This window comes from Heteronotia binoei, chromosome 9 (assembly GCF_032191835.1).
Source record: "Heteronotia binoei isolate CCM8104 ecotype False Entrance Well chromosome 9, APGP_CSIRO_Hbin_v1, whole genome shotgun sequence".
NCBI classification, from domain to species: domain Eukaryota; kingdom Metazoa; phylum Chordata; class Lepidosauria; order Squamata; family Gekkonidae; genus Heteronotia; species Heteronotia binoei.
In genome coordinates, this window is record NC_083231.1 from 57,234,249 (window position 1) to 57,255,517 (window position 21,269).

General features: G+C 41.5%; 1 protein-coding gene across 4 annotated transcripts in view; it reads left to right on the forward strand.

The window, feature by feature from the left end:
* The first annotated feature begins 5,572 nt into the window (after positions 1 to 5,572).
* Positions 5,573 to 21,269, forward strand: part of SH3D19 (SH3 domain containing 19) — a 130,213-nt gene continuing 114,516 nt past the window's right edge. For 3 of the 4 annotated variants that reach the window (XM_060246648.1, XM_060246649.1, XM_060246652.1), the window contains exon 1: positions 5,575 to 6,109. In XM_060246648.1, the coding sequence (XP_060102631.1) occupies positions 6,019 to 6,109 (91 nt within the window). In that variant the 5' untranslated portion in view covers positions 5,575 to 6,018. Of the gene's footprint in view, positions 6,110 to 21,269 lie in introns of all 4 variants that reach the window. The other variant, XM_060246650.1, reaches the window with a different exon arrangement.

Below are 21,269 nucleotides of genomic sequence, written 5' to 3' on the forward strand. Positions count from 1 at the left end.
GAACACAAGCAGCCTGCCTCACAGAAGCTGTGGAGCTATGTTGGGGCACAGCGGAGGTGCACTGCATTGGGCTGGCAAAAACATTGCAAAGCTTCCTACGTTGGGAGCTTGCTTCCCCACCCCCCTCAGTAACTTGCAGGCTGCCTCTGTCAGCAGCATAGGACAGATTTTTTAAAAAGTTTCCTTTGCTCTTTTGGCTGCCTCCACTCTTTCTATCAAGTGCAAATGAAGGGGGGGACAATAACTTCCTGCTGCGGGAAGACAGTGGCGGCAGCGAGGAGGAGGCAGAAGGCAGCAGGAAGACATCAATGGCTGTGGGAAGGCAGCGGGAAGACAGTGATGGCTGTGAGGAGGTGGCAAGAAGACAGCAACGCTGTGGGGAGGCAGCAGGAAGACAGCGACTGCAAGGAGGCGGCGGAAGGCAGCGGGAAGACAGTGGCGGCGGCAGAAGGTGGCGGGAAGACAGCAGCTGCTGCGAGAGATGGCAGAAGGCAGCGGGGAGGTGGTGGAAAGCAGCGGGAAGACAGTGGCAGATGTGAGGAGGTGGCGGAAGGCAGCGGGAAGGCGGCAGCAGCTGTGGGTAGGCGGCAGAAGGTGGCGGGAAGACAGTGGTGAAGTGGTGGAAGGCAGCAGGAAGACAGTGGCAGCTGCGGGTAGGCAGTGGAAGGCAGTGGGAAGACAGTGGAAAGGTGGTGGAAGGCAGCGGGAAGACAGTGGGGCTACGGTTAGGCGGCGGGAAGACAGCGGCGAGGTGGCGGAAGGCGGTGGGAAGACAGCGGCAGCTGCGGGGAGGCGGCGGGAAGACAGTGGAGGTTGCAAGGAGGAGACGGAAGGCGGCGGGAAGGCAGTGGCGGCTGCGGGGAGGAGGTGGCCATGGCTATCTCACTGGTCTCTCCAGTAATTCTGACTTTATTTTTATGCTATTCCCTGTGTGATGGTCTGCTTTACATCCCTGTACTGCTTTATCCATTCCAGACAGTTCAACAGAAGCAATATAGACTTCATCAAGGCCGACCCCGCCTGGCAGCCAACTATAATCAATGCTTCACATGAACATAGACATGAAATTGTCTTATATAAATGAGGGAAAAATATAAGGGGCGCCATTTTTTACTTTTGCCCCCTCCTAAAATATATATATATAGATCCGGCCCTGCTGCTTGCTAATCAAATAATTGTCATTGATTATATTAGTAATATAGTTATACTCAAAGGATACATTTTCCACAATGAATATACACTATTTCATTTCCAGACATCTCTCCTTTCTTAATCCATTAACCTTATGTTCCTTTGTGAATAGAGATTTTTGAACCCCTTCCAAATTTTGATACATTAATTCCAGCCTTAGGCTGCCATGCAGCCAGAAACTGAATTAATATTTAGGCTATATAAGCAATTTATAATAAGTGGCAGCTCAAATAATTTTGCTGCCACTGCTAAACAGAAACTGTCTTCTGATTTTAGGTGAGCCTACCATATTATTTAGACTGTATAAAAATAAGCAGTGAGTTCTCAACCTTGAGCTCAGTAACTGGTCTTAGATGGGCCACTTTTTTTTTAGCCATCTCCACCTTTATTCCTGTAGAAGTGGGAAAATCATTCTAGTCAACCTTGTGTGTGTAAAGTGTTGTCAAGTCACAACCAACCTATTGCAACCCTGTGAGTTTTCCTTACTGTGTTGTATATTCTGGCATTTACCGTATTTTTCAGACCATAAGATGCACTTCCCCCCCCAAAAAAAGTGGGGGGGAAGTGTGTGCGTCTTATGGTCCGAAGGTACGTACCTTCCGGGGGGGGGGGGCGATCTGCCTCTTCCTCCGATCCGGCGCTTCCCCCGCGCCTGCCTGCCTGGCTCCATCTTCTTCAGGCAAGCGCTGGGATCGCTCCACGTGGCCCCACCGCAAACCCAGCACTTCGCAAGCGCCGGCTGCGGAGGGGGCAGCGTGCTTCCTCCTTGCCTGTGTGCCTAGCTTCAGCTGTGATGTTTAAAGCAAGTGCTGGGATCGCTCCCTCCCCCCTTCGATCCCAGCGCTTGCTTTAAACATCACAGCTGAAGCCAGGCACATAGGCAAGGAGGAAGCACGCTGCCCTCTCCACAGCCGCGCTCGCAAAGCGCTGGGTTTGTGGAGGGGGCGGGTGCTTCCTCCTTGCCTGTGTGCCTGGCTTCAGCTGTGATGTTTAAAGCAAGCGCTGGGATCGGAGGGGGGAGGGAGCGATTCCAGCACTTGCTTTAAACATCACAGCTGAAGCTAGGCACACAGGCAAGGAGGAAGCACGCTGCCCCCTCCGCAGCCGGCGCTTGCGAAGCGCTGGGTTTGTGGTGGGGCCACGTGGAGCGATCCCAGCGCTTGCCTGAAGAAGATGGAGCCAGGCAGGCAGGCGCGGGGAAAGCGCCAGATCAGAGGCAGAGGCAGCGGATCGCCCCCCAGGAGGAAGGTGCGTCCTATCCTCCGGAGCACCTTATGGTGCGAAAAATACAGTATATAATGTGCTTAAAGCTGTAAGTAGAAGTGCCATAAAAAATGTGAACCTATGTTTTTTAAAAGGAAGTCATGTTAAATTCAACAAGTTTACAGGACTGCAGCCTAAATAATATTTTCTATATTTCTCCCACCATTTTTTAATCTGCTATATTTTGGTTTTCAACTTCTCATTCTCCCATCTCCAATTTTCTTTGCGGTTTATTTTAACGTTAATTATCCTTCTTCAACAAACCCTTTTATCCATCTTTTCTTTTTCTTTCTATACCTGAAAGCACTTGCACCTTTAAAAGAAACCTGCTCTAATTGCCCACCATTTGCAATATGAGGGGGGAGGCTTAATGGCCAAGGTCAATCTAAAGGTCAAATCTGGATAAAGAAATGGTATTTTCACACTCTGTCAGCCCTAAGTCCTGAAACAATATAACTAGAACTTATTTGCCTTGCTGCTCCAGGCTCAAACAAAGCAGAGTCTAGATAGCAACAGAAGGACAAATGTCAATTACCAAAGAAAAAAAGTTGTACAGAGACAAGATGTATTTGGCAACCTAAGAAACCCATTCAGAGTCTAAACACAGAAATCAGTAGTGCATGATGAGGGCAGGTGCAGAAAAGAACAATTACAATTACTAAGGGGTTGGAGCACTTTTCTTTTGAGAAAGCATAAGGATTTGAGGATGGGGTTAAAAGGCTAAAGGGAATTTAATAGAGGTTTATACATTTCTTCACAGAATGGAAAAAGTGAATAAAGAGAGCCTTTTCTCTCCTATATATTAGAACTTAGAGGTCCAATGATGTTTATAGTTAGTAGATTTAGGATAAACTATAGTAGATACACTTCATGTGCAAGACAAGTAGGCCTCCAAGGACATCTGGGTAGCTTCTTGGTGAAAGAGGATGCTGGACTAGATGGACCACTAGTCTCATGCAGCATGGGTGCTCTTATGTTCTTGTTTCTGTGATGGGCCCCAGCTTGTACTTAACAATTTACAACAACTTGCCTTTAACAGAAACCTAATGCTGTTAATAGGGGATTTAATTAACACTGATTCTTGATGTTATTTTCTGATACATGGTTTTATTTTACTTTATATCTTATCACAGTTTATACAACTATGTTATATTGAATTTATCTTTGGTTTGTAATGGCCTATGGCTAAATACAGATAAATGCTATTGTAATCTTTAACAGACACATTCCATTAATTCTCTTAAACAAATCTAGTGCTATGTAAGAAAGATTTTGATGCCAGGAATAGTCAGTCCAGTGTTGAATTATCAAATTTATTGTTGTTTTAATAATGAGGAATATTCAAGAAAGGACTGAACTGTTTACAGTGCAATCCTGAGTGCAGCTTCATCCATTTAAATCAACTGGAACTGGTACAATTAGTCCTTGTTTTATCATATTGTTCACTTACCTTTATACTCTTTATACCAAAACATTCTTCCTTTCAGTTTGCTAAACATAAACGTATTAGTAGAATTCACAGTTGATTAAAGTTTACTGTTTACTGTTGAACCATTCTTTTAAAAAATGCTTCTATAGTCACTAGTTCTTCAAATTTTTGTGGTTATTAGATCCATTAAGTTCAGTAATCTTAAGAATGTAGACAAACATCCATATTTGTTTTACATATCTTTTGGACTCCAGGTGTTGGCAGCTTCTGTATTGGTTTTAGGGAAGGAAATTATAGTGTGCTTTCCCCGCTGATGTTGGTGCTTTTTTCCAACTTGCTTGCACGGTGTTCTGTGCAAATCTTCCTTTTTTTCGGCATTTAGGTAGTAACATACCCATAATGGTGAGTCTCATCCTACCGCAATGTATGATAATTAGAGGTGGGACATCAGGAGGAAAAGGAGGAATTTAAAGCAATTTAAAATTTGGTTTGAGCTTCTTGATAAATTGTCACTATTGCCAAAGGCCACTATGAATATATAGAAAAACACCAGTTACAAAATTTTATTTCTTTATGATGTTCTTACAGCTACCAGGAATTCTGGAATGTGGCATCTCAAAGTATAATGTAAAACTTCTCTTTAAAAGGATCATTTCTGTCTCTTTGATGCACATTTAAAGCACTCAGGAATAAAAACAAACTTTAATTGTATTATTAGGTCACTGTATGGCAAATGGTTGTAAACATTTTCATATGCAGCCAACTTTTCTGTGCACATGAGAACGGTATCTCCTTTTACACTAAGAAAAGCTATCACTTTGTTTTGAATCTTTTATTCTCTTAGAGAAGTACAAATGGCAACTATGTTAAAAGCCCCTGTATTGTATTTCCTTTTCATTATTTGAATCTGATCTGATGGTGTGTTTTCAATGGTCTTGTCTAGGCTGCAAGACCTCACCCAACAGTTTACCATTGGTAGAACTGCTAGAGCTGCATAGCTGAAAGAACCAAACTCTTAACTTGGGCAGCAGTAATTTCAGGTCACAAATAAAGCAGGATTCAGTCTGAGAAGGGCATGCCAGGATCTCATATTGAATCACAAAGATGGTGATTTATGGCAGTTGTGAGCAAGCACTCTCTGAAATGCTGGGACATGCTAGCTGGATTTCTTGTTCAGTTTCTTTTAGAGTGGCAAATTTGTCTGGGGTAGGAAAGATTCTGCTGATGGTATCTGTTTGTTGTTGAATACAATTCTACTTTTGGGAGCAGGTTATGTGTGACAGAGGTATACTGGAGCAGAGTGTGTGTGACCCAGAGAGCAAGACCAAATTTGCTGAACTGTGAACAGCACTGGCTGTGGATTCCTGCCAAGAAAAGGAAGACAAAAGGCACACTTTCCAAGATTCACTAATAACACTACCCGCCTTGTCTTCCTTCAGCCGACTCAATTTTAAATAACTGTTGTTTGTTTTGGTGTTTTGCATTGAGAAGGGCATTTAAAAAATCTCTCTTCTGACTTTTGGGAACATTCCCAGAAAGAAAGAAGACAAATCCCAGGGCATGCCTGGGGGCTACAAGAAGGGAAGAACCTCTCCCCCCCTCCCGCCACGCTGACCCCTTTCATCCAGCTGTGCCGAGCAAGCCCCCTTCCCATCTTTTTCTCCTCCAATCATGAGGTCTCCCTCCCCTCGCATTGTGCGGCTGTGATTACTGCTTTCTGAGCCAGGTACCTCCCCCTTCTCCCTTTGTTTTAGTGTCAGGCAGGAGCCGAGTTTCCTGTTGATACCGGAATATAGTGAATAGGCAGGAAAACACCGCCGTCTTCGACTTCCTTCTTTCTTGCTCGGCTGTTGTTCGTCTCTCTTCCTCGCCCTTCTTTTCTCCCCGCTGCTCTTCTCTCCAGTCCCTGGAGTCTTTCTGGCAAAGCGGGAGAGAAAGCAGAAAGGCCTACTCAGAGTCGGACGCACATTTTAAACTTCAGAAAGAGGCAGTGAGCGCGAAGGGGAGCAAGGGAAACAAGCAAGAAAGAAGCTGGAGCTCTCCGCAAGGAAACGCGTGAGCTGCAGGTGCAGAGAGGGAAAAAGAGTCGGGATGAGGACGGCGGATTCCTAAGAGCATTTTTGTGCTCGCCGCCGATGGCTGAAGCCTGGAGGCTGGAAGATGACGAGGAAGAGCTGAAAGAGCTCGGAAGAAGGCACAGGAGAACCAACTTGAACCCAGCGAACGGTAAGTAGGACTGAGCGTAGCCTTAGCTGTACAGAGGTGAACCAAGGAAACTTGGGTGTGTGAATGTTCTCTGGTGTCTCAGAAAGGGGGTGGGGGTGGACATGTTAGTTATTGGAGCCTGGCACCCTGTTCACCTTGGGCTGTCCTTGTTTTTAAAGTTCTGTCCCTTTTTTATTCTTTCGGGATACTTAATTCAGATGAACAACTGTTCTTTAACATAAACAATAATCGTTATTCTCCAGTGTTCCGTTTCCATCCCAGGGCATTTCTAACTGGGATGGTGGATTCATCTTGTTCCTAATGAGCATGCTTTAAAAAGGCATGTACATGAACATTAAGGCACCATAAAGCCTGTTGCTTGCAAATGAGAATTTAAAAAAAAGAAAGAAATTAGTGGTAGTTGATTATCAGAATCTCCCCCAACAGAATCTTTATTCAGTTAAATAAATACTGTTTTAGGTTTTCAAATCAATAGAGGAAAGTCTGTTGCAGAGTTCTGAACAAACAAATGCTTCATAAAAAAATAGAGCATTGTGTAATGATGAGGAAGGAGGCTTCAGTAGTGAGTAAAGGGGGTGTTATGAGGTGTCACTGTTTTTATCTCTGGAATGTTGAAGGGTATGAGAGCTTCTAATTTTATTTTTCTCTTCAAAAAGCAACACATCACTATTTTTGAAACTTCAGAGCATTCCAAAATTTGTTAAAAGTATGGTGAGGTTAGAGCTAATGTTCAAGACAAAAACAAAAAAAACCTTGAATATGATTCAGCTCTTTAAACTGTTTGGCTGATTCTTCCTGATTGTGCTGATTTAATGTTTTACCTAAAAATCTGTCCTTTTGAGTGCTGATTTTAATTTTCTGCAATAATACATGTGCTGCATAAGTAATTCAATATTGGTATGATGTGTTTCTGGCACATATCCAGTCAGGAAAGAGGCTGGCTGCTTCAGTTGTACCCTACCAGCATAATGAGAATCCATATCCTGGGGCCCTTTAAACCAAACAACTCAAGTCATTTCCATTCATAGCACCCTCTGGAAGATTTGCTGTGGCCATGTTTGACCCAACAATTAGTTTGGTTTGAAAGCCCTAGTATAGAAAACTTGTGTGATGGCCTTGTATGCCACTAGCAGCAGTGTTTTGACTAGATGTTCTCACCTGTGCTTTTGCCAGTTGACTTTCAAAGACAGGAGGGAAATAATTTTCTAGATCCTTTTACATAGAATGCTTTGGAATCATTTTGCCTCTTATCTCATGGTGAGTCAGAGGTACACTCACACTGTTGGATCAAATTCCAGCATGTTTTATCTTTTTGGGTGTGGTAGTGTATGCTGTATCATTATTCTAGAGACCATTAAGTGTCTTGACCATGGAAGCAACTTTGAACATAGTGCAAGATATAAGGGAGTTTCACCAATTTAGTGGTGATGCTATTAAAGTCTTGTGACTAGAAGGATGCCACTCTCCCATCCAACATGCTCTCATTTCATTTTAGAGGAAGATGCTTCTCAAAATGATGGGATTAATAAAAAAGAGAACAGAAGATAAATAATGTAAAACCAGATTGCAAACACTTGAGGCTTCGTAATCATGACTTTTTTGAGCAGGAATGCGCAGGAACTCTGTTTGTTTGTGTATTTATTTATTTCCATAGATTATAGGCTGCCCTTTTCCATAGTGGGCTCAGGGCGGCTTCCAACAAAATAAACAATCAAATCAGTTTAAAACAATTAAAACAGTTTAAAATTAAGGCAATTAATCCACAGCTCACATTAGGTAGGTCGGCAAAGTTGGTATTGACAGATCGATTCGGCTTGCTTATCGCAACCTAGATGTTCAAATCCTGGCTATATTGGTTTCAAAGAATTAGAACAGTGCAGTTGGTGCAGGGAGGGCCCATTTAAATGATAGGATGCCCGTCTGCCTCAGCCATAGGCCTGATGGAACAGCTGCGTCTTACAGGCTCTCCGGAATGGTAACAAATTCTGGAGGGCCCAAACCTCCACCGGGAGCTGATTCCACCAGCAAGCCGAACATCCTTTGGGCCAGGGATGGTCAGAAGATGTTGGCCAGCCGATCATAGTGACCTCTGGGTCTCATATGGGGAGGCTTGGCATCACTGGGTGTGGCCTAATATGCAAAGGAGTTCCTGCTGGAATTTTTCTTTTTCTTTAAAAAAAAAACCCTGTTCATAATGAGCACTAGACTGTCTGTGGGGCCCTGCCTCATTATTTCAGGCTGGGGCCTCTGGCTGCTGCTGCTTTCCCAGCCTGCCACAGCCTTCCCCGCTCTCCTTTCCCATGATTGATATTGCAGGGGGAAGGTGGTGGAGCAGCCACTGGCCTCTTGTGCTATTTAAAGGGCCCACCAATCAGCTGATCGTCGGCCCCTTTAAATAGTGTGGGATGCTGGCGGCTGCTCCAGTGCCCTTCCTGTGGGCATCACGGGGAAGGAAGGGGGAAGAGGCAGCAGCAGCGGCTACAGCTGTCAAGCAGCCACACTCTTGGCCACTCTCCCCTCTGCTGCCCCCTCCCCTGTGATTGAAATCACAGGGAAGGGGCAGTAGAGCAGCTGCCACATTATTTAAAGGGGCCATTAATCAGCTGCTTGGTGGGCCCTTTAAATAGCATGGAAAGCTGGCAGCTGCTCCACCGCCCTTCCCATGAATCACAGGGGAGGGGGCAGCAGAGGGGAGAGTGGCCACTTGAGAGCTGCTGTTGACTCTTCTCCCCTTCTACTGGGGGTGCTCCCCGAAAAATTGAGGCCCCTCCCAAATGTTCTAATCCTGGCCACAGCCCTGATTAAAGGAAAACTGTTTAAGCACACAAAGGATTTATCTACTGATGAGGAATCAGCATAGTTTCTCTAATGAGCTTGTCTCACCAACTGTTTTGAGTTCTTTGAGACAGTTGATAAACAGGTGGATGAGGATTACTAGTTGGTATAATACTTAAATTTTCAAAAAGCTTTTTGACAAAGTTCCTCAGTGACAGTTTCTAAACAAACTTAGCAGTCGTTGTATTAAGGAATAGGTCCTGTCATGTACTAGAAAGTTAAATAACAAAAACAGTTGTGGCTTATTAGCTTAAGAAAGCAAGTTTCCACAGGGGTCAATAGTGGGAGCAGTACTATTTAATTTATTCAAAATTGAACTGAAATTGTGGAAGTAAGCAGTAAAGTAGCCCAGTTTGGAGGTGACACCCAACTATTCAGGGTGGTGAGAACTGAAGAGGGATGTGAAGAAGTGCCTTGAATCACGAGGAAAGGTGGCATATAAATTTAAAAATAAGTATAAAGTTCAAAAGGATCTATTTGAACTGTGTGAGTGAGAAATGAAATATGAGTAAGTGCAAAGTGGTGTACACTGGGGCAAAAAAACCTAATTTCAAATATATGCTGATGAGGTCTGAGCTGGTGGTGGCTGACCAAGAAAAAAGATCTTGAGGTCATGACAAACAACTCAATTACTAAGTCAATATAGCATGTAGCTGGTGTAAAGAAGGCAAATTGTATGCTTGGGTTATGAGAATGGAAATGAAGGGCAAGTAATGTAATGCCCTAAATAGAGTTGAGAGCATTTGGAATGCTGTGTACTGTTTTGGAACAAAGATGGAGTCCAGTTGCACCTTTAACACCAGCAAAGTTTTATTCAGAATGTAAGCTGTATGTCAAAAAGGATATTATATTGGAAAGGAGCAGAAAAGGGCAACAGAAATGTTCAAGGGGTGGAGTAGAGATTATCAGAAGGCAAAAAAAAAAGCTAAGGGGTTTAGGGCTTTTTAGTTTAGGAAAGACTGCTGAGTGAGGACTTTGGGATATTTATAAAATAATTGCATAGGTTGAAAGGGGATTCAGATATCCCCCCCCCCCCATCTCCTGTGTTGCTAGAGCTCAGGGGCACTCAGTGAAGTTGATGGGTAGTAGACTGAGGAAAGACAATAGAAAGTTAATAGGTAATAAACTAGAAAGACAATAGACTAGTTAATGCATAATTAACTATTGGAACTCACTGCCACATGGTAATCTCTAATTTAGATGACTTTAAAAGGGGATTAGCTAACTTCATGAAGGAGATACCTATTAATAGGTGTTAGGAATGATGACTAAATGGAACCCCCGCTTTCATAAGCAGTAATCCTCTGGATATCAGCACTAGAGGTCAACAACAGAGAGAGAGTTTGGTTGTAAGGATTCTTGGGGTCATAGCACATTATGATACAAGATAACAGACTAAAATGGAGTATTAGCTGATTTTTCATGGCTACTCTTTTGTGCTCACTAAATTACTGAGAATGCTGAACACTGATTTAAGGTTGATCTATCATAATTAAACTGGCCATTGTTAATAAATGAAGGTTTGTTTAACTGAAGTGATCTACCAATATAAATGGATTTTAAGGACAAAACAGGGAAAGTATATAATACTAATATTTCTGAAAAGAAAACTGGCAAAACAAGTCTTACATATTTGGAGAAAGAACCTGGCTTGTAGCTTTTGCCAAAAATTACTAGCAAACCCCATTTTGCACAGCAATGGACTGCTGTTCTGCAGACCCATTGCAGGACTCACCATACCCTAAAGACAGGTTTTAGACACCTCTGGAAACAGGTGTCATGGGTTCACTAGCAACTATAGAAGCAACTGGCAAAGAAGAAAATCAGAAGTTTCAAACATTCAACTAAAGCAAGAAAATATTTAAGGTCAGTTCATTTCAAAGGAGTTTCTGCACAAATTGCAGCAGGAACTTTATCCTAAGGTTACAATTCCATAGAAAATTATTTCAAGCCCAATTGCTACCTTAAATTTGTAGTTGTGCCTAATTTTTAAAACAAAAGTACTGGAATTTAATTGTAGCATTGTGGTGACCATGAATGTTGCAAGTGAGGCTTTTGCTCTACAGATAATCTCTCATGCTATAGTGTTGTTCAAAGCTATTCCTTTTATAGTGGCTACTTGAGAAAAATGCATTGGTTACCTTTCTATAATTCAACTTTGCAAACATTAAAATTATGGCAAGGTTGGTGTGTTTTACAGTTCATGTTTAGTTTCCTCTAAGACTGTATCCAGTTCACAGTAACTTTATTTTTTCTCTGCACTCCCACATTAAAACTTGTGCTGACTTGTTTGGATATTGAAAATGTTAGCTGGGTGTAAAGTGGCAAAGCGAGATTGCGTCAAAATACAACCAGAGAAATTATAGGGATGGAGGGAGGCATGCTTAAATGAAATCAGGGTTTGGATAGAACACAAAGTTTCACTGCACTTCCTGTGTGTTTGAAGACACATTTCATTTTCCGTTTCTCTTGTTTTCACACATAGCTTTCAGATGAAGCTCAAAGAAACACCTTTTGAATGATGGCTCCTCTTTTACTTAATACACTTCATTGGGCCTTCATGTGTATACTGAATTGAAGACAACTTTTATCAAAGAAATGAGTAGCTGATGCCCTGGTGTGACACTGTATTGTTCCTTATATTTAATTTTCCGATGTTAGTTGTGTTCTGGTCATCTGGGAGAGGCAGCCTCAGAGCAGGCAGAGCAAGTTTGAAGGAAGAGTTTCAGTCACTCCCATTTGACCTCTTAAGGGCTCTATTCCTGGCTGGCATTTTTAGCTGTTAGAGACCATCCGGCCATCCACTTCTCCTTTCCTGAATTCCCCTTTAAGAGCTTCACCATGAAATGGAGCAGGCTCAGAGCTGGCCCCAGCTCAACGCAGCAAGCACCATCTCCTTGGAAACTCCTTGGGAGGGAGAGCTTTTCCCTTGCTAATGCGGAAATCCCTCCCCTCTCCTAGAGCAACAAGACCCAGCTGGCTTTGTTGGAGGTTATCATGCCTCCCATTTCTCTCCTCTCACCAGCTGGGTGGAAGCAGCCACTTGGGAATGAAAGCTGCGACCAAGAGTACCTTTGCCAACTTTGTGTTTGTCCCATAAGACCATACTCCTGCGAGGATCTCCTATAATATGTAGATCCTCCTTGCCCCACTGCCTGGGGTGAGGCATGTCCCAATTATTCCTGGTAAGTCCAGGAGAGTGGGGATAGACTCCAGACAATAGTATTAAACAGTACTTTCCCCACTGACAGTAGTATTTGCACATTCCCATGATTTGAATTGTTGTGTTTTAACAATTTATTAATAACATATGGTTACAATATTTAATTGTCTCTTTTCTATACTAACCCATATATTTCAACCCCCCTCCCTCCAATATTTGACTTCCTCGAAGTTATAAATTTAAATTCAATTATAAAGGAACTGCTAACCAATCAAAGTTCAATACTTTTCTTTTCTCATTGATACTAAAAAATTGTCCAATGTCTTTTTACGTTCCACTCTTTCTCCATATATCCTTTAAATTTCTTCCACTCCTTTTTGAATATATCTAAATCATAGTCTCTTAAAGTTTTAGTTAATTTGTCCATCTCACTCCACGATAAAACCTTCACAATCCAATTCCATTTCTCTGGTATTTTGCCTTGTTTCCACAGCTGCGCATACAATGTCCTAGCAGCTGAAAGCAAGTACCAAATTAAAGTCCTGTCTTCCTTTGGAAATGTTTCTAATTGTAATCCAAGCAAAAAAGTCTCTGCAGTTTTCTTAAAGTCATAACCCAAAATTTTGGAGATTTCTTGTTGTATCATCTTCCAAAACTCTTTCGCTTTTTCACAAGTCCACCACATATGAAAAAAAGAACCTTCGTGTTTTCTACATTTCCAACATCTATCCGACATCTTTTTACTCATCCTAGCCAGCTTTTTCGGAGTCATATACCACCTATACATCATCTTAAAACAGTTCTCCTTAATACTCTGACAAGTTGAGATCTTCATCGAATTCTTCCAAAGGTGCTCCCACGTATCCATTTGTATTTCTCTATTCACATTGATTGCCCATTTAACTATTTGAGACTTTACTATTTCTTCTTCTGTAGACTATTTCAATAATAATTTATATACTTTCGATATTAATTTTTCATTATCTCCAAGCAGGACCCTTTCCAGTTCTGTTTGCTCACGTCTAATTCCATCCGATTTAATATCATTTTCCATCAAGCTTTTAATTTGTTGCATTTGAAACCAGTCATACTTATTATTTAACTCTTCTGAAGATTTTAATTCAATTTTGTCTCCATGAATCTTGAGCAGTTGATTATATGACATCGCTCTTTCTTCATCAGATTCAGCTGTTATTTTTATTACTTCTGCTGGCACTAACCAAAGCGGTTTTCTCTCGTCACCATATTTCTTATATTTTATCCAAGTGTTTAATAAACTATTTCTGATATAGTGGTGAGAGAAAAAACCGTCCATCTTATTCTTCCCATAACACAAATACGCGTGCCAGCCGAATTTATTCCCATGAGCTTCTAACCGTAGAGGTTTTTTATCTAACAGCATTATCCAATCTTTGATCCATGTCAAACAAACCGCATCATGATACAATCTTAAATCCGGGAGCTGAAAACCACCTCTCTCTTTGGCATCTATTAAAATCTTCATCGTAATCCTTGGTTTCTTTCCGGCCCATACAAAATCAGAAATCTTCCTTTGCCATTTATTAAATTGTTATTAAATCGGGATAGTTTGGAACAAATACATTATTCTTGGCAAAATATTCATCTTAATTGCAGCTATCCTGCCCAGTAAGGACAAGTTAAATCTATTCCATTTCCCATTATTTGAATTGTTGATTAAAATATATCTCACTTTCCAGTGAGAATTGATCAAAACTTCTATCTCTGAGGGTTAGTATGTGAATTGGATTGGAAAGTTGGGTCCCTATCTAATTGAAGAAGATGTTGTATTTTACCACCTGATTGAAAAATATTCTGTGGCAATAAAAAGGATAGTTAACCATCAAAAACCTGTGATGAAACATGATCCCATGTCTGTGTTCATTCTGTCTAGCTATTTCTCCTAGCAGTGCAGAAGAACATTTTTCCAGGATCTTCTGCTGTGTGTATATTAGGATTTTAACATTTCAGTTGACCATCCTTCAGCACAGTTCTAATAAAGTGTTACACCACTCCTCAAAGATTGCAAAACTTATCACATGCCATGAAGCACCATGGTCCCACAAGTTAACAGAGCTGCTTTAATTGAGTATGTATTGAAAGTAATGCACACAACAAATCTAATTATGCAAATATATTTAGGAGTAATTATTGCTAAAGCTTTTCAGTTTCTCAAGGGCTGCAGGCAGCATGAAACCTTGTTGCTTGATTAGTTTCTCAATTGTAATAGTACTATCTTAATTGTATTATATTATTATTGCCTTAGTGAGGTACTAACAGAAAAATAGGATAAAAATAAAATACGGACTACTAAAATTAATGCAATCCTGTTATTTCCGAGGTTGCTGTTACACAAGCAGTTTTGCACAGGGAATCCATTGTAATGGCTGGAGCCCAAAGAATTATCTTAGCTAGAAACATCATTAAAAAAAAATAATTGATGTGCAGAATTTTGTTCCATAAGTTTTCCAGTTTCAGAAGTTTCCTATGCAATTTGTGGGGGAGGATGGTGTTTGAGAAGCAGAAGCCCAAGGCCCTCTGTGGCCCACAAAAGCAGTTTAATGATTCCCTATAAGATCCTTGTGTATGTGTTTAGGAAACAATAGAACTATTGTCTTATTTGGGACTGTTATTTACTACGATAATATAGATAGCGAAGTAGAAACTCAAGTTATGCCTAATGTTAAAAACTAGGCTATAAGAGAGAACAATTGATAGCTTCAAATGTATCTGCACAGTGTAGACCTGCAGAATCCTTACAGGTGGTCGGGCCTGTTGGATTCCAGCCTACAGGAGAAACTGCTGCAATCATTTTGGAAAGCAATTTTCGAATAAAACCTCTTGCATCTGTTTTGACTTGGACTTAACGTTAGAAGAAATAGGATTGGATGGTCCTAAGGATCTATTTGTCCTGTTGTGTCATACAACTTTCAGCTTGTCCAGTGAAGATACTCTGAGGCTACTAAGGCCATTTCAGAGTACCATGAGGTCTTCTGTGTTTTCCAACATGTGTGTAAAGTCACAGGGATGAGTCATCCACAGAGTTGAGCTCAATCACCGGTAATATGCAGACTACACTCAGTTCTATCACATACTTCCAGCAGATCCCAGGAAGACTATGGAAACCATGGTCAGGTGCCTGGAGACAGTTTTGGGATGGATGAGGGCTAACAAATGAACCTTATTCTGACAAACAGAAGTGCTACTGGTGAGAGGAAAGTTTCTCCCATTTGAACATACCTATCTACTCTGATCATTTTTGAAGGCTTTACTTTCAGGGCTGACAATTGCCTAGTGGCAGAGCCGGCCCTGCTTACTTTGGGTTTTAACACCATATGAGATCAAATGATTGGCAAATTAAAAAAGGGCCTTCTTGGTCATGGTGCCAAATCTTTGGAATTCTATTTCCATAGACACTTGTCTGTCTCCCTCTATCATTGTCTTCCACTAGTGGATGAAGACTTTTTTTTTTTGCTTTGTTTGTGTCCCTAGTACTTGTTATTGGCCCATCGCCGTGATTATGTTATCTGTATATTTATGCACGTTTTTTTGTTTTAACTAGGAACAAGATCCATTGTGAGAATGAATACAATGGGCTCTAGAAAGAGGCTCTGAGTTAGTGCCCTGACCTTGAGCACTCAGGATCAATTTGCTGTGGCATCATAGCATGATGGCAATCATTAGGGGTGGAATTCTAGCAGGAGCTCCTTTGCATATTAGGCCACACACCTCTAATGTAGCCAATCCTCCAAGAGCTTACAGAAAGGAGTCTTGTAAGCTCTTGGAGGATTGACTACATCAGGGGTGTGCGGCCTAATATGCAATGGAGCTCCTGTTAGAATTCCAACCCTGGAGATCATGCAGACGCTGAAGCTCAGCATTCCTTTCAGCTGCAGTACATTGTTGCAACCTTTTCCTGTCATATTCAGCCTTGCAGTGTTTAGCATCAGTGTGTGCTTGTGGTGTGATCTGTCTTTATTTTGCCTGGCCTGGTTGTGTTATTGTATACCACCAAGCAGGGGTGTTGAACTTATTTGTTATGAGAGCCGGATCTAACATAAATGAAACTTTGTTGGGCTGGGCCATGTCGGGCCAGGCCATGTGTGTACCTATTTAATATTAGGTAGCAGAAATATAAACTTTATAAAGGACACAAACACAATTTTTGTTTTAAAGAAAAATTTAAAATATACTTAAAACGTTTGCTAAGACTAGTTGGTCTTAAAGGTGCTTTCTTTGTATTTCTCCCATGGGATCCAGGGAGCTGGGCAAAAGAAGCTGTGGCTTTTTCCTTCCTTCCCCAGGGGATGGAAGGGGAGGAGCCTCAGCCAATAGAAGGAAGAGAGGCTTGGCTTAGTAGCTCTACTGTGTGATTGACACAGCCTGTAACTCCTGTGTGATTGAGCAAGCCTTGCAAAACAAGCTGTTATGCAGAAGGAAGCAAGAGAGAGGGAGAAGGAAGCAGATGATATGTTGTATCTGCTGTGATATAGTTTGTAGTGTTTGTGTCTTTTAGCATGTTGCATTAGAAATATGTTACTTTACCTTTAAGAGGTTTGTGTAATGGCAGCTGTAAATGAGATGTTTGCTTTTTTAAACATGTTAGTTGCACTATTAAGGTGTGCAAGAAGCCACATACTGAGCTGTAGCCGATGTGAAATTGCTGCTGGAGACGCTCTGCGTCCCTCTTTTTTTTTTTTTTAAATTGTGTAAAGAATCTATATAATTGAATCAATATGTAAGTATGATATATTTTTTCACTGGAAGAAGGTTGGTGATGTCTGAATGTCCTTCTGATATTTTTGTATAATATTTTCTTTTGTTAGTGGTCCCAGGTCTGATTAAGACTGGAAAGAAACAAGGACTTAATCGATTGGCTTGTCACCACACTACTTTGGGACTTGAATATACATATTTTGGACATGTGGACTGATTTCTATATACTTCTTAGTAAATTGGTCACTAGCTTGCATTTTTTGTTGTGTAACTCACCTGGAGATTGGAAACAATGGTTCCTCAGGAGAATGGCTTGTTTGAAGGGTGGAATCTATGGCATTGTACCTGTCTGAGGTCCCACCCCTCCTCAAACCCCACCATCTCCAGGCAACATCCCTCAAATCTCCAGGAATGTCCCAATTTGAAGTTGGCAACCCTCTCTCCTTTCCTGCCAACCATCAACCTATCTTTATCTGCTCCTCTGACTTCAGCTTTCCATCTCCTCTCCCCTCCCTGCAGCCTCTACCTGGGAAAAGGACAGTCTTTTCCCGCAGTGGGGACCAAAGCAGCTTACACCATTCTCTTCTCCCCCTTTTGATCTGTGCAACAACCCTGTGAGGTAGGTTAGGCTGAAAGTCTGTGACTGGTCCAAAATCACCCAGTCAGCTTCCACAGCAAGAACCTGGGCCTGGCAGATCCTGCTCTGAAGTGCTAACTGCTGTGCCACACTGGCTGTCATAGGTGGGCTGTTTCTGAACAGTAGCAAGCAGTCAGGCTTAGTTAAATCATGCTAGTCAGATGGCATCAAGTCACCCAAAGGGTTATGCCAGGCCTAGGGAAGCCAACCTCCAGTTGGAGCCTGAAGATCTCCTGGTATCACAACTGAACTCCAGACAACAGATCTCTATACCCCTGGAGAAAATAACTGCTTTGGAAGGAGGACTTTATGGAATTATGTTCAGCTAAGGCCTTTCCCCTCTCCAAAGTGTGGCTTCCTTAGACTCCACAACAACATCTTCAGGAATTTCCCAACTTGGAGATGGCAACTCTAGTCAGGACTGGCCCCAATGAGTTCTCCCTCAGAGGTCAAAATAATTTTATTAATTTATTAATTTTAGAATTTTAATCAAATTGTTAAATTAGTTGTTTTGAATATCATTGTATAATTTAATGTATTGATTTAATGTTGTTAGCCGCCCTGAGCCTGCTTTGGCGGGGAGGGTGGGATACAAATAAGATGATGAGGATGAGGATGATGAAAATAGGTCTGGAATGAGCCTCCCCTCTGCCTTTTACTGACAGAACCAAGCTTGGAATACTATGGTTGCCCAACAACAGCCACTGAAGGAAAAATCAGTGCAGTGTAAGAATGGAAGGACCCAGTAGGACAGGTCAATAGAACATGAAGGCAGCTTCATCAGTGGCCCAAGCTTTATCTGTTCTGGGGTTGGAGGGTGGGATTGCTCTCCATCAAGATTGAGCAACCTGTAGCTCAGCCAGTGGAAGGTGTGAGTTGCTGGCAACATGGCTTGTTTTTTTTATAGAAAAAGAGAGAGAGATAAATTTATTTCATAATACTTTATTTTAAACAAACTCTTTTGATATTCAGTCTGCTTTGGGGATTCTATTTTGGTAGAAAGGCAGCATAGGAATGTTTTAAATGAAATCATGACAATATTTGTGAGAGTGAACAGCCTCATAAGATTTAAGATTGGCCCAGATGTGGATTACCCAGGCAAGCCCAGTCTCCTCATATCTCAGAAGCTAAGCAGGGTTGACTCTGGGAAGAATGTGTATGGGAGACCACCTTGGAATACCAGGAGTCGGGAGGCAAGAGTAGAGTTGCCAGACCCTACCTTACTGCTGGGGGGGCGATCCCAGACCTGTTCTGGGAGTCCTCTGCTGCGCACGCTTTGCATGCAGTGCAATGACATTATCTGGAAGTGATGTCATCACATCACTGATGTCACATGTGATGCTTTGGTTTTTGTTTTTTTTAAATATAAAACCATAAAGTTTGCCCAAAAAACAAGAGTGTTGTTGCACACTGTCAGCAATGTGATGATGGCACTTTTGAGTGATGTCATTGTGTGAGGGGCATCATATGACAGCGTCTCTGTTTGGGAATTGGATTTCCCCTGTCTGTCAGCAGATTGGAGCCCCATGACCAGGAATCCTCTGCCTGGATTAGAGGTCTGGCAATCTTAGGCGAGGGTGGGATTTATTTAGCTACCTCCCTAAATATGCTCCAGGCCCCATATTAACCTGAGATGAATTCTCTTTGTAGTTTCTATCATCTTTCCAAGTGATAAGAAAAACATTGCCATATATCCAGTGGTTAAAAAGAACTTCAGTAACCACTGTATTATATATATATATATATATATATATTTATGGATAGCATGTTTTTGCCCCCTGCATATTATTTTAGTTTCTTCCTCTTCCATGTTCTTCTTGTTTCCTAGTTCTGTATAATTAAAGGATATGTTGGATGACATGACGTATAATTAGGATGTCTCTTAGTGGATGCATTTATGACTCTCATAATCTTGCTGATGTTCATTGAAATTAATTAAAATTGTATATTAGCTGGGGACATTGTATTTTTTAAACACATTTTGGCTTGGGTTTGGTTTTGTTTGCATCATGTGGCTTAGTCATCATCTTTGAGTCACCTGGACTTGTTCTGTAGCAGTGGTGAAAGTAGACTGTTCCCTACAGGTATAGAATGCAATCAAAAGATTATGAGTATGTTAAAATCCATTGCTTCTCAGCAGCTTCCTGTGCAGTACACATTTATTTTCATGCAGTGCTCTGCAAAAGTTTGCATAGGCTGATATTACGAAGGGCTGCTGGGTACATAATCCTCTGCTTACAGGCAGGACTGAGTTAAATTCTTTTTTATTATTTCCATTTCTTTGATTTTTATGATTCACAGTTCTGCATGATATTGTGTGACTGTAACATAAACATAACTACCTGATGATGTCTGAGCGAAAAGATTCTCCAAAGTCCAAGGAAGGAAGTCAGGAGTATTCCACTGAAGTCAACTGGCTATGGACCAAGTACTGTTAGAATAAATTAAGGATTTTAACAGAGACTCTTTTGCTGTTATCTGTTGCAGCTTGTCCTTGGGGAGAAAAAAGGCATTGCTAAGCATAAAGTCAGTTTTTATTTTTACAGGCAAGTTCTTGTTCGCTGACATTTGTACCATGGCCCAAATGGAACCATTAAAAGTTGTATTTTCTGAAATAACTGTAGAAACATAAAACTGTTATAGAAAAATGTAACAAAGTTGTCCTTTTAAAGGAATTAATGATCTTAAAAAACCCCATTACAAATATGTGATTAAAAACAGCTTAATTACCTTGGAATAGTCAGAATAAAGAGAACTACATTGTCTGGAAAATGATTTGGATGTGACCTATTGTGATCTTATTGGAATTTCTTTGATGATGATGATATTGCATTTATATCCCACCCTACACTCTGAATCTCAGAGCAGTCACAATATCCTTTACCTTCCCCCCCACCACAACAGACACCCTATGAGGTAGGTGGGGCTGAGAGAGCTTTCACAGCAGCTGCTCTTTTAAGGACAACTCCTGTGAAAGCTATGGCTGACCCAAGGCCATTCCAGCAGGTGCAAGTGGAGGAGTGGGGAATCAAACCTGGTTCTCCCAGATAATAGTCCATGCACTTAACCACTACACCAAACTGGTTCTCCAGTTTGGAAAGGGGATTACAAAAATTGTGATGTTGCTTTTGTTGAAGTGGTTGAGTTGATCACTCCCACATGTGTTCCTCAAGAATTTATGTTGGAATACCATGGCATCATTTTTACTCCAATGCTGAACAGTGCTGGTCCATAGATAGGTAGGTATTCAGAAATTGATATGACTGCGGCCGCATTGCCCTGACTTGGATGACCCAAGCCAGCTTGATCTTGTCAGATCTCAGAAGCTAAACATGGTTGGCCCTGGTTAGTACTTGAATGGGAGACTGCAGGCAATGGCAAACCACTACTGAATGCCTCTTGCCCTGAAAACCCTTCAGGGTCACTATAAGTGGACTATGGCTTGATGGCACTTTATACACACATGACTGCATTCAGATGTTATGATCAGCCATAGTTAGTTTATTGAACGAACAGTGGTTAGTGTGTCAGACAATTGAAACTAAACCACTTTGCTCGGTTCTGTGTGCTATTAATGACTGCAACATAGCAAAAGCAGCAAGGGTTTGGTTTGGGTTTGGTTTTGCTTCTCTAGAGCCGCAGCTCTTTGCCTTGGTGGTGGTGATGGTTACATGATGGGGTTAAGCTATATTTGGATGAGCCAACTAACACACCAGGATTCACAAACCAGGATGTAACTCTGGTTAAGAATCTTTGTGGTCTCCTAATAATGAGAGTAGTGAGTGTAAAAA